Source organism: Spodoptera frugiperda, chromosome 15 (assembly GCF_023101765.2).
Source record: "Spodoptera frugiperda isolate SF20-4 chromosome 15, AGI-APGP_CSIRO_Sfru_2.0, whole genome shotgun sequence".
NCBI lineage: Eukaryota > Metazoa > Arthropoda > Insecta > Lepidoptera > Noctuidae > Spodoptera > Spodoptera frugiperda.
In genome coordinates, this window is record NC_064226.1 from 12,307,419 (window position 1) to 12,322,446 (window position 15,028).

Below are 15,028 nucleotides of genomic sequence, written 5' to 3' on the forward strand. Positions count from 1 at the left end.
GTATCGACATATACTACTGTATCTACTCATTCACCTTTAGAGGCTATTGTGTAATATGTAACAAACAAATAATGAACAGAACATGATGAACGAACCTTGGCAAATCTAACCAGATAAAAAAACGTAAGTAAAAAAACTCAAAGTTTCTAACTCTAACCAGGCCGTGCGCTAGAGTGCCTGAGCATATAAAAAGAAATATATGTATGTAAAACATATAAAAGCCTCAGTACCAAGTTTTAATAAGGAGCATAATTTAAAACGGCTTGGGAACACTCCTTGCGAGTGTGTAGCATACGTGCTCACTTCACCTTTGCAGTAATTATTCTTTGAATAACTCGCGAACCAGGTTGTGACATTTAAGAGCGATAAATTATAAACAGTAATAGCCAAACGTCATTTTCTTATTAAGTATTTTTTTAATAGGTGTTCTATTACTTTACATTCTCTATAATAGTGCTTTTGAAACAATGACCAATTCACTACACACAATATAGCACAGTCCAAGATGAAAATAAGAAACATCTTATCAAGATCTGTTTTCCGAGGAAATCCTAATGTGTTTCCAGTCACAGACTATAAACATCGTAACCAGTACGAAACTAAAATTGCTCTTAACGTTGCAAACTTGAGCAATTTCTAAAGCACGCGTTCGTAGAGCGAAGCGAATAATTAAGTGTGAGCCTGTAATTAAAGCCTCTACACGTGTCGCTAAGAATGTAGGTTACAGTATAATTTGTTTTGCTTAAGCAACTGGTAAACAAACGGTGGTCTAAAAGTACAACAAAACAGTAACTGCAATGAAAAACTGCACTCAAAACAAAGGCGGTAATTATTCCCAAGGGTTTTCCACAAACAGCCACCGAAAGGCAGCAACTTTGTTCAGGGTAATGAGCTCTAAAATAACGTTTAAACGAGAAACTGTGAGCCACGACTCTTCCATACAGAAACATGCAGGCACTAATGTTTGGATACCATTAAACTTTCTGTGTCAACGATGAAACGTGTTAAAGAAAGAGCTTCTTCAAAAGTGAACACGTGTTTAAAAGAAATTACAAAATATTATTCATTTAGGTAATAATATAACTCAAACAACAAATATCTGTTTTATAAAATCGCAAATACAAGATAACACAATATTGATCTCTTCTTGTGTTAAAACGAAACGTGGTGGAACATGGGATTGATTCAGTAAACCCAAAAAAAATAAACTTCACTTTCACTAGGTGATAAAAAGGACCACCATGTTATATTCAACGGTGGCAACATTTGAGACGAGTGTAACTGTCTCGTACGTGACGTCACGGAGCCGTGCGTGTACAAATCCCTTCATGGACGGGCAGGCGCCAGCGCACGTCCTGCCCTTCGCGAGCCATTTGTGTCCACGTGTTGGAATTTTTAATAGAACCGGAACATCGTTCGTCCGGTAAGTGAATCATCCCGAAGCTCGTACGAAATTGCATGGTCCTTTCTGCCCTGTATGTAATCAGTTTTGCTATTTTTATAGGAGAGATGTTACCCTATGGAGATATGTTTGACATAATAACTAAATTATTTCATAAAAGCTTCACATTTTTAAATGGTCTTTGTCACGGGGAACTTACGGGTTTAAATGTTACGGGAAAGTTGAAATTATTCTATTTAATTTCTACGGCAATAACAAAAATAACTTTATTATTAATTTAGTACACATATTTACCACGCACTGCATACGGAGCTTTGAAAAGATCTCATAAATATCAAATAACCAAGGACCTTTTCGAAGAGGAAAACTTTTCCTACTCCACTTCCAACTTTATAAATTATGCTCCGAATAATTGTCAATAACTTCGACCGGATTTCGGTATTCTTTCACACTACATAAACCTGATCTTTTAGGGATAAATTGACGTAGAAACGACGAAAACGAAATTCCTTTAGAGGGGTAGCACAAAAAACTAAATTTTCACATAAATAATTCAGCAAGCAACATTCTCAGCAGAAAAACAAACAAAATCCTAGCAAGCCAAAAGAATTATGGCCGTTATTTCTCAAATTTTGAAATAATCGTAGTACATAAGGAATAAATACATATTTTTCGTCGGCCGAGAGTCGAGAGCGATAAACAAGATTAAAATTACACGAAGAGAAATGGGTGAGCCTGGGGCGTAAATCCCAAAGGAAAGCTGGAGTTGAATGGCTAGTTTATAGTACAAACAAAATGGTCAACTACAAAATACAAACACTAAAAACAATGAAACAACAACCACGTCGCGCCATGAATAACAAATGAAAGGGAAATGATACTGAAGAATGGAGCATCATAAAAATGGGAGGACAATGGAAGGTTCAAGGTTGAAGACTTCACAGGTACTTCAGAATACAGAGGAATAAGCTATGTAGGTATTTGACAAAAGATACAGCGTTTATTTACAAAGACGTTCAAAGTCATAATGCTTAGTCGTAAACACGAACTTTATCCTAATGAATTAAAACTCTTTTACAGTAACATTTTAGAATAATCAGAGAATGTACTTAATTATTTACGAATTACAGAGTTACATTATTATTAGTGACAAACCAAGGCAAATAAAATTGTCCTAACGAAATACTTTTTACGGATTTCAAAGTGTCATTTCTAAATCCTTTTAGTAAAATCACATTATCATAAAGATGTGGTTGGGGTGAAAAAGGTGCACAGAATAAACCTGGATCCTCCGGCTTACTGGTACGTACGAATTAGGTTAACGGACTAACTTAATGGTAATATAATGAATATATCTACATGAATACGAAAAATCTTTACGCGTACAAAGGATAATAGAAAGAAAAAGAAAAGAATATCGTAGATACGAGAATTCTAGTCTAGACGTTTCTACGACCAGGAATTGTGAAACGGTAGATATGAAGAACATTTTTGTCAAGTCAAAGACCGTTATAGGAATTAGGAAGCCCTTATTTGGTTGGTTTTATAACAAATTTTCTGCAACCCTCGAGGCATCGGTTTATCTGGCGCGACCAGCCGTTCCCAGGCCATTGCTCTTGAGACATAAATTACCATTAACTAGACAAGTCTGGACTGAATGTTGTTTTACTTTACAAAATATTCTCTTTCAAGTTGTTTGTTTATTCGTCCCAAGAGAAAATATTTTTATATTGCAACTGAAAAAGTCATTTGTTTGTTATCTATCACTTAATAGAAATGTAGAATTGTTTTCTTAAAGTATTGAGTTAATTGATAAAACAAAAACAAATGAAACAAATGCTTGAAATTGTGAAAGCAAACTGTTGGCAATATTTTTACTATTCCTACAACTTGTAGAAACATTAGATAGAATTCCCAGAATGTAATAACCTCTTTGGCCCAGGGTACCTAATAGTCTTCTGCTATAAATATGTTTACGACACATTATTGGAATACGGAAGCATTTCAAGAAGTTGAGGTTTTATTTTTATGTTCAAATCACTTCTCATTTTATGTTTTATGATTTTTAAAATATCGGATGGTTTTGTTCCTGCTGACACATTAATTAAAAACCTGATGCATGTTATGTTCTAATTTACGTAAATGTACTTATTATCCTACCGACGACGTTGACTTTTTATAATAACCAAGCTATTTTTCTTATTCTTACCTGTTTGTCCATACGCAAAGATACAGGCATTGTATCCATCGAAGGCATTGTCGAGTATATCCCTGCCAAGACATTCGAATACTGTCTTCTGAGAGGCAAAGTGAGGCAGGGATGGGTCCAGGGAATAGAAGCAGTGGTCGAACGCAAAGGTCTTTGGTTGTTTTCTGAAAAGAAAAAAAAAATCACATTAGTATAGGTGTAATTCTTAGAAGTATTCTGTCATTGATCCCTATAATTAGTATATTTTGTCTTAAACTGAGAAAATGTCTTTATTTAATAGTCTCATTAAAAATAGTAAGTTTCGTAAATCTTGGTTAGTTTTTCATATTCTAGTAGCGATCTCTATCGAGCATAACATCAGCTACTACATTAAAATACTATAAACATTTGTAGAACAACATCTAATACGCTCAGCAAATGAAAATAACTAGACCCAATGACAGTATCGTTTCAGTTACTAAACTGTAATAAAAACTTGTGAACATGGCCACATTTAATTCCGAGGCCGTCTTTAGTTGCTAACAGTTAGATAAACCTATTTTATTCGATGTCACCCACTGGTAAACAGAAACAGTTGCGTAAATGCCCCATGGCGGGCAACGGCCACGTACGTGGGTGGTTTTAATCAAACTACGCTAATAGTGGTTGGTAAGTTTTAATTAATTACTTTGCCAACCACGGCCTGCCAACCACCTGTACTATGCATTTGTGAAAAGGCTATAATATCATTGTAATTACATTTTCCTCCTCATTTAGATACATATTTTAAATTGAATTTTATAATGAAAACAACATGCATGTTCGTAGAACACGTGGATGATTTTTACATTAAACTTTAGTTTAGATAAATGTCAATTAAACCTCTAAAGTTGTATTGTTACCTGACTCCTAATAAATAGATAGGTACGATTAACTCATCTAAGAAATAAAAAAATCATACTATTCCGTTAGTTATAAGTCATACAACTAGTATAACTCGATAAAGATTAAAATCTGAATAAATCGCAGACCAGAGCCAATAAAATCCGATCACGATATGACACGAGCCAATACCCTCCTCATAATATATTTCCTAAAGTTGAATCACTTTATACCCTCTACAGCTAGACTCGAGCTGCAGAAATGTTCAACCAACTTAAGCTCCCTGAACTTATTTTCCCGATCCAATATATTCCATCCCACTCTTTCGTTCGCAGATAGAAAAGGACAGAAAAGGAATAAATTCCCTCAATACTTTTCGTTAGAATTGGTAACGGGTAGCGTGCCAAAAGATAATGTTATTACTTCGATTTATTGACCTAATTGTTGTTTCTTAACGACTGCGGGGGTCACTGTTAATTCTACGAGATTTGTATCGGAACGCCTCATTAGTCCTGAAGCCCAATGCTAAGCTCAGTTCGTCTGTTTGTTTCGTTCAAAGATCAGTGACCTCTACGTTTTGGCGCATACGCTAATGTTAGTAACTTTGCTAATATGCTAATGTGTTCACGTTCCCGTTGCTCAACTTAAGCATTAACTGAAATTAGTCGCTGTGAACCATCTGAGCTAACCAGTAATTAAGTTTTATTAAAATCATATCTGGATAACTTAATGATTAAAGAGAAAAGAGTTGATTGTAGATATTCGGACATATTTCGAAATTTGGTATGATTTGCAAAGCCTGTCTAAACCTGCCTTCTCCGGTCAGTGACCCTAAGGTGCAGGCAACCTGGTGCGTGGTGGGTGGACCAACGCCATTGCGTGTTAATGGGACGTTTAACGCGTTAAACAGGGACAGCTTTATGCAGGACTAGGAAACTCAATACAGTAGGTAGTTCCTACTAAGTACTACTGTTATGCCAACATTTAAAATGGCCGTAACTTGTTAATTTTTCTCGTTCGAATGAGTATTAAAGGCAACGCCCTTATCATTATCATATCATATTTCATTTATCAAAGTTCCATTAGCAAATAAGTTATATTAACCCTAGATTTATTTGTACTCGTTAAACTTTATTAAGGTAGGTAGGTTACCAAAACAAAAGATTACTTTGACCTTATCAAGCAGTCTAAGAAATTCATTTGAACCCTTTTCACGTTCCTGAGAACCGTATTATCAAGTTTCTTTTTGATGAGAGATGATACTTTACCAAATTCCCGATCAACTTTGTAACTTGAAACCGAATTAAAAGACGAAGGAGCGGAAAGTTTTGTTAAACATTCGTTAACTAAAAGGTAATCATGATCTGTATTTTAGGAATACTTTTCGAAATTGACGATAACTCCTCGTCGAATTTAAATTTTATCGTCCGTTTAGAAATGTTTTACATACCTTCCTGGTATAACGACATAGTTTGTTGAACTGGAAGTTAACATGCCCTAAATAAATATTAGAAGTATTTTAATCAGTTTAGAAATTCTGTTTGCACAACAAAATTCATCAAAGCTAACGTCACTCTCGACTGAACACTGTGACATGCAGCTGTTTATGACAGAATTCAATTTGCCACGTTGGCTACTACGTCACACCTACGAGCATACACGGGTTAGTTGTTAGTAATCAACACTGGCTAGAATACGCTTTGCCAATTTCGGTCGCCTATTAAAATTATGCAAGACAGGAAACCTACGCGAAAGGAAAATTACGAAAGCCAGCAATAAATAGATCTCAACTGATAACTGGGTACAAATGCTTGTTGCTGTCAGTGTTTGAATCCTGCGTCGGTTAATTAATTCAGACATTTATCTATGTGACATTTATTGTTCCTAAAACAAAATTAGGTAATAAAGTAGGTACAGTTCAAACCGAAAACCCACGTCATCAAACGAATCAAACATTTGTAACAAAAACAAACCGTAGACTCATTTCTGCTAAAATGGACGTAGCCTAATTTCAGTTAATTTCTGCAAATCAACTGAGATTAAATTGGCTAACGAGCATCTCTATCCATACTTAGATAGAAATCGACTGGTTGGTAGCGAGTATGGCAATAAGGCTAAGTTCTAATGATGAAAGCTTGACGGGCGTTTGATGAACGCGAGTTTACAACGTCTAATGAGGTACGCCTTTCTAGGTGAACGCTATACAAACAATCCGTAGTGTGGAACACATAGTTGTAAAGACGCAGCAGGCGTTTGCCGTCTGAACTTGGTCTGTCACTTGAAGGGTAAAGTTGTAGTTTCCGCTACATGTTCGGGACTTCTGATTCCGAAGTCTAGAACATCCTGATTTCGCTTGGAGGAGGGGCGTTTGATATTTAAGATCGCTATTGAGAGTCGACAACGCTTAAGTTCCTCTTGGGCGATATTATATTAGAATACCAAGATGTTACTCTGTCACTTCAAAATGTAATTTAAAACGTTTATTGCGCTGAGAATATAACCAATTTTGCAAAAAAGAAAGACAAAGTAAATACAGCATGTCTCTCAACAATTTCATTAGACAACATGTATTACACTTCTCATATTCTCACGAGATAACAGTGAACGAGAAAACTTTCAAGAGACTCCGCTTCGGAACAAGCAAGTTTAATAAAAAAAAAGTCAACCGTAAGAAAAAGCGTGGATTCCATTGCCTTGTGAGAGTCACGGATATTTTGTATTGTATCAAATCTGATCATACGTGCGATCTGAAATCAAGACTTACACTAGCTGGAGTAATTTTACTAGCACATTTTATACAGTAGTAGTGTTTTATAAAGATTTATTGTAGGTACATATTGTACGTAAATCTAGTTTTATAAAAAAAAATATACAGTTTCGGTTTCCAAAATAAATCGAGATTTACTGAATCGTACCTACTAAATATAAAGTGACAGCAAAAATCAAAGTTACGTGATCGTAAAGTATCATACCGATTCGGGTATTGGATTACATTATTAGGTATTACCATGGGCAAAGGTACAATCAAAACAGCAATATAAAGTCCATTAGTTCTGTATAAGGTCGAAGCCCTACCTTACATTATGCCAATCCCCTAAAGTGCTTTTTCAGAACATACATGAAACGGTTGTTTAATTCCATTAAACTTAACAGCTATTTTGCTGTTAGTAGTTTATGCAATTTCATGTGTAGGTAGACCACAGACGAAGTCATGTCTAAGACTAACTTTAAACAGAACTGAGAGTAGCCTGTCAGCCTACTTGCTATTCCTGTAGTACGGGAACTACAAGTCAGCCAAGTAGGTACATGTTTCCGGCAGGAGCAAGATTTCAATGTACGAGAACTTAAATTGGACGATGTGGTAGTTCAACATTAAAAGTTTAAAAGATTCAAGTTTAAAGTTTACCATATACGTTCAGTGTCGCACTATTTCCTAAAATCTATATATTAATACGTGATGCAAAAACTTTGGACCGCTTTTTACGAAAATTGCGCGGACGTAGGAGCATAAAATTTGGTACACTTATAGTTTATGTGTAGGAGAAGTGCAGCACGCTAATATTTTTCAAAAATAATGCTTATAAAGTACATTAAATCAATAAATAAAACATTACACACACATCGCACTATTTCGATAGACATTGCGAAATTTCCTTTAAATAGTATAAACCGTTTGCGAAGTATAAACCGTTTGCGAATTGGCTCGCAGTCAAATAAACCATGAGCATATCAACGAAAGCAATAATGGCGAGTGTATGTCGAAGCGGGAAGTCCGCGTGGCGGCAGGACGCCGGAAGGCTCTGCAATGTTTGCTATAAAATAACATTCTTTGGCAACAACCCAAATACTTACTCATAGGATACTCGCGGTAGAATCGCAAGACATAACGCGTCAAAAACTCAGATAAATTTTGTAACATAAGCAGTTTCTGAAGGGTTTTACGACTAGGGCTTGGTTCAACGGAGTCAGCTAAGCTTAGCAAGGATTCAGGGATCATTTACGTGCAGACATAAAACACAAGTTCTAAGGTAATGAAACGTTTTCATGCTGCCGGTGAAAGTTTCCTAATCTTCGAACACCTTTTATTTAGATGGGTATATTTTTTTCATAACATCTAACATCCTATTCGCTTTACCTGCAAGAGAATTTCATTGAAGTAACTTCCTTTCAGTTAAGAGTCGCGATTAATTTAGTAGGAGAAAGAATTTAGTCACTTAAGAGTGTATAATAAAATATTTCCACACGTTTAACCAGAACACGAACGTATCGAACATAATGACTGCTTATACAAGTTTTGGCTTTAACGAGCTCCGAGAACAGAATAAGTATCGCACGAACTGTGAACTCATTAAGATATTTATGATAGTGCTAAAATCAGTGTTCTACGGACAAACGGCCACTATAACTTTGGTTAATCGACAGTGAGGCCAATAAACTCGTTTTCTAAGTTATAACTCGGTATCATTGCAAACTTAGCAGCGTTCGTGTTTTTTTTTATAACCAGAATTTTATATGCCACAAACTTTTTCTCGCCAGTCCTCAAAACGAGTGACTAAATCATGCAAATGTCTTTCACTTGGAATAATCGATGATCATGAAAGAAACGTTTACAAAACCTGACTGATCTTGCAAACCATTAGCAAAACATCTATAAATACCAAACATAAAGACGAATACACAAAGAATTAAAAGCTATGTTAACGGCATATTAGCAAAGCTAAAACCAACAATGACTGCACTCACTCTGCATAATGCACTGTTCAATGTTCATAGCCGTTTCTAGTTCACTGAATACAAGTCTTATTGACTGGAAACTGGAGACCTAACTATAGATATTATTTCCTGTTCATCACTTATACTATCTATAATAATTTCTTTTCAATATTGTGTCTTGTCTTTCCTTAACTTTGTTCTAGATCGATTTACTTCAGGGAAACTGTTTCGCGAAATTACTTCTTTGTTAACAAAGAGTCTGTTAACAACGACGGGAGTATTGCTCCTTACAGCAACTAACTCAAAGTTATTGTTGCTATACATCTTAGGTAAGAAAATCCCAACTGCCTATTTGTCTGGGTTGGGGAAATAATTCCTTATTGCCCTGACAGAAATATGGAGACAGCTCAATCCCACCTCAGAACTGGCAATGATTTAACAAACTAAAACTTTCACTAAGTATGTTTTTTTTTCTATCTGTAATTCTTAGAAATGCTGTCGAAAAATGAATGTAAGTGAAAAACTAAATATAAATGAATTTTGTTACGGCAAGAGATATTTTTATAACTTAATACTCTTAAAAAGGAGTAAACGTGATGAAATGTTAAAAAAAAAAGAAAATCGCCATTAAAAGTTACAGTGCGAATCTACATTTTTTTATCGAGTAATATACCTAAAACCTTCTTCTGGGTCTGACAAATACTATGCTGACAACCGCATCAGAATCAGCTCAGCCAAACGCGCGATAATCGCGCACATACATACATACAGGTCAAACTTATATAGGTACAGAAACTTCTTTTTTTTAGGTTTGATAAAAATAGCAAAATTCTACCAGTATCTGTTATTTTTACACGTTAAAAGGAGGAAACAAAGAATTTCGATGGAACCGTAATATTGCGTCAGCCATGTGTTATTTTGGAGAAAAATGTTCGCCCAACTCCACAACAACTTTTAGCGCATATTTTCCGCTCGGAAGCCCAAGTTTTTAATTTTAACAGGGTTACATTTTTATATGTCTAAAAACCGTCTGTTGGTGATGAATGAAAGATTTTTCTCGAGGCTTTTGACAAAATTCAACCCTAGTACAGTTGTTACATGTATATTTAATTTTATGGAAACTATCCAGATGTTTGTGAAGTAACATTAAATATTAGTTCAACGACTCCCTATCCAACCTTTAGACCTAACATGAATTTAGTCAGAATCTAACACGGATCCCAAACATTTCTAAATGATATAGTTATAGATTCAAATGGGCTCTAAATCCATGTCGTAAGTTGGACGGTTTTAGAAACCTACATATCAATTTTATTACACATTCAGCCAAGCAATAAAATGAGGTCCATAAAATATCTACATCTATGAGATTCGTGTCGGATGTAGAGATAGATTCTTCAAACAAATAACTAGGTATCTGAAAAATACGTTTGTCACTAAATCACGTCAAAGGATCAGTGCTCTTAGCTTCACAAACCACAATTCCATATGAATTCCAGATTTAAAGAAATCTTCTGTTTTCACTGTCCCTATACAAATATGAAATACATAACTAACTAATCATGTTATTTTTCGTCAAATAATTATCGTAACCAATTTTTAACCCCATATCAGTACAGTAATATAAAACAACATATCAACAATGGACCTAAATTAATAATACTGCCAGCAATCTGAAATTAGATTTATTCTCATATCAAAATGGATCCGCAATTTGTACAAACATGATTATTTAAAAGGAAAAACAAAGCAGTGACAACATACAAGGAAAACAAGGAAGATTTAATTTAATTTAGGATTGACGTATACATAGAAGTAGCTTTGAGAAAAAGAGTAGATTTTATTGTCCCATGACATTTACTATATTGCATTATTATTCGTATACATACGTATTTATCCTACGTATAATAAATAGTATCCAACGAGTCTGATGTTCTTAATCGAAATCTTTTTAGGTCAATAACAACACCAATAGACGTAAAAACACAGCAGTTAAGTACCAAGACCATAAAAATTGAAAGCACCACAGAAAACTGCTATACAAATAATAAACTATGAGAGTGTATCCAATTCTGGGATACTTGAAAATATTGGAAAAGTGTAATAATGACCTCCCCTTCGTGTATTAAGCTGTCGCTTCAGTAAAGTTACACAGTGATAATACGGCAGATATTGCTCCCCTTGAAGATTATCACGTCTGGCACTTGGGTATTACTTCCACAAATGGGTAAATAGGCAGATGAAAAATGTAGTGGTGCGGTTCGAAAATAACTTTGAAGCACCGTAGTATTTTATGCAAAGGATTATGTTTTTTTTTTTTCATTATTATATATAAATTAATCTCCACGGACTCGAGTCCGTGCCCTTATTATACAAATATACAATTAGTTATAATTTACAAAAACTAGAACTTATTACGAAAAGTATTGCATGCTACTACAACCACAAATATCACTATACAAGTATTCTTATATAATACATAGGATCCTATTACATTACATTATTTATTATGGATTATGTTATTATGTTCTAAGATACGAAGTTGTTTTGGTAATGTCTTTTCCAGAAATAATTGGTGGTGGCATTGACAAGGAGCGTTATTTTACTTCTAATTATTGTTAGAACAAAAACCCATAAAATGCACTTTTTGCAAATGTGTTTTAACTACTTTACAACATTGGGGAAAGGTGCACTATCCAAAAGTCCTAGCCATCATTAAGATTATTTAGACCAATACGGAATTACCAAATAATGTAAGTAAAAGTAGCGTTGTAGAATGAAAATGAAAACAGAATGCGGTACAGTCCGTAAGTAAAAGTAGTTTCACTCCTCTTAAAGTTTTCTATGATGCTTTTCAAGAACTTTTATCCATTTGGGATGTCGCATACCTGCAATGTTTGTATGCCATCTATTTTTGTCTTAAGAAATCTTTGTTGGGTTCCAGTTTCGTTACCTTGCAGGAAAGTATTAAAAAGTTTTAGAGTTGTGTACGAGTTTATTTCGCGAACGATGCAGAAGTGCAAACAACACCAATTATTCTTCTTAAATAGTACAAATTATGGGTTTCTTATGCCTCTTTTAAAAATAATTCATTCAAATTTCATTTATTCATACAGTAACTTATAGGAAAACCGCAATAATACATAAATACTACAACTGAACTTTCAACCTTTCAACATAATAATGTAAAATTATGAATGACACACTAATTACCTATCACATGCAATTATTGAACTTGGTTTATCCATAAAGGGTAAAATAACACCCACACGTCGTAAGTCACGTCACAAGTTATCATCAGCTGACCGCAAACTATTAGCTATCCTTTTAAAGAAATAGAAATCGCTATAAAAACTGCCTTTGTTGCGTAAAGTAAGAGACAATAGACTACAATAAGTATAAAAAGGCCACTTTCTAATGATCATGACCCGTGGCTTGTGCAAGCGTCAACTATGACGTTAAGTATCATTACTGGTTTAATCTCCTAACATCTCTATGTTTTGTTTTCTTTCATTCTTTTAACAATTTTGTCAAGCAAACAATGAATTTTAAATACGTACCTGAATAAAATAAAACTTAAGTGTAAACGAAACTAATGCCTCACCACAGTCTCACTTTTCCTTAAAAATGGGAAATGAGCTCAAAAACATCAAATATAATACAAAAGATTTACGCTAAAGTCTATTATTTTAATCCTCTTCAGACTCCGCAGTTTGTAAAAGGGCTAATAATATTTGACTTACTACTTTTAGTCTCCTCAAAATATCTTCTGGGATGAAAATCTGCTACTTAAAAGGCTTTCAGAGTTCAAGAGCTTACTCAGAGCTCGCAGAAGCCCTATCAAGATGATATTGTAAAATCCATATTTCCAATTTTAAATTGAGAATTAAAAATAACTCGAATAAATAAATATTTAATTTACAAACGGGTTTAAAACTGATTGAGCTCGGGATCAGTTAGAGTTCGGGAGGAGTTATAATTTTTGGTCTCCGTTTTAAAGTTATCTAATTAAACCTATTTGTTTTTTCAATGACTTAGCTGTCAATATCAAAGTGGAAACCAATTAAAAGGGGTTGTAAATGTTTCGGTGAGACATCAGAATATCTTTGGAGATAAAATGAAAGTCAGACAGTGGTGAAAATATTATAATTACTTTACAAGAAAACTTGCAGACTTAATGGGATAAGTTTTGTGAAAAAGATCCGCATACAAATGTTTGTATGACGTGAAAAAAAGAAAAGATACCTTGGAGACGAGCCTTTAACTGCTCAACTTTCAAACTAGGTACGTTTTCTGTACGTGAAAGTTGTGCAACTATTCAAGTTACAAGCAAAATCACTTGACAAGGGCCGACCTATTTCAAATTAACTATGTCGAAATCAAATAATTCTACAGTTTGTACAAAATTAAACATTAACTTTTGAATAGCAGTTTGAGTTCTTTTAACCTGAAAGGATAATATTAATAATTATGTAGCCAAAAAGGATAATTTTAATCATGGACATCAAATCAAAGTCGATGACCAGATCTCAAATAGAGTTAATAGCAATGTAGGCGTGTCATCGCAAAGGCGAGCAGACTTGTAGATCGCCTTCCTCAGCAACGTCTATCCAAATCAGGATTTTATATTCGTCAATCCACTGGTGACATCATGGCCCCGTCATTCGCGGAAAATTGTAGAACAAGAAATAAAATGGCTATAGATATGAAATCAACGGTAGCAGTCAAATATTAGTGACACGCGTCAGGGCAGAAGCAAGGTAAACACAGCACGAGGGTCGTGTTTACCCTATATTAAGGGCCGAATGGGCTACGGGCGAGGCGATGACGTCACGGGGCGGCGCCCTAGTGGCTCGGCGCGTTCCAACTGAGCTCGCGTTGAAACGCCGCCGGTGAGACGGTGGCATGTGAATATGGCGGGAATTTGCATGTGCCATAAGTAAATAAGTGATAGTGTTTGCTTATAACTTTACATAAATTGAAAAAAAATATTTGTGGAACTTTTTAGTTTGTCTTGTTTTTCTTTTCTTTCTTTGTTATGTTAATTTAGTCATTAAACATTTTTATTTGATATTTTGCAACTAAAATTGTTTACATCATCATAAGCAACCTTTACTCTCGCAGAACTAATAACAACGCTATCATCATCAGACGGTCCAATCAAAACTACTGCACATTATTATTCTTCCACTTCATTGGAAAAAAAACGTCTCATGAGTCACCATAAACATGATAAAATTATACACAAAGGCTGACATCATTGATAACAGACACAATTTATCGCGACACGAAAACATTGTGAGTGTAAAACAATTTGCCCAGCTCTCGGCTGATTGGATAATAACTTTGTCGCTAAACAGTTCTGTTTGCGTCTGTCATCTCATCTGTAACATGTAACAACATCAAATCTGACACGAGATTCTTAACATGCTGGAAAATTTATCCATGTCTGGTCTGTACTGGCGAATTATTAAGCCTTAAATTGAATTAATGTTTGTGAGTAGGTATATTAATTTATCAGTCTATTTTTGTAACTCCGACAACAAATTTAAACACATTTCCGTTTTACAAATTGTCATTGGCCAAGGTCACTTTGAATTTTTTTGGGAAATATATAAAACGTTTAATTTTTATTTTGTCCAATCAGGTCGAACAGATCTTTTCCATTTATCATCTTCATCTTTATCATCGCCAGCCATCTAGTTTATACTGTTAAGAAAAAACATTTTCGTTTCAGTCAAGAGGGATTGAAAGTGAACAATAACGAGCCATTTCAATTGTAGAGTTTCTCTTACTAATGAACCCCTTACTAATTCTTTTCAGCGAAACCTGCCGTGGCTTTA

The 15,028-nt window shown here is 34.7% G+C and overlaps 1 protein-coding gene across 18 annotated transcripts in view; it reads right to left on the bottom strand.

Annotated features, from left to right (window-relative positions):
• Window positions 1-15,028, bottom strand: part of LOC118282029 (kinesin-like protein KIF13B) — a 107,810-nt gene that overhangs the window by 58,469 nt on the left and 34,313 nt on the right. For all 18 annotated transcript variants that reach the window (XM_050698895.1, XM_050698900.1, XM_050698907.1 and 15 more), the window contains exon 3: window positions 3,612-3,775. In XM_050698895.1, the coding sequence (XP_050554852.1) occupies window positions 3,612-3,775 (164 nt within the window). The remainder of the gene's footprint in view (window positions 1-3,611; window positions 3,776-15,028) is intronic.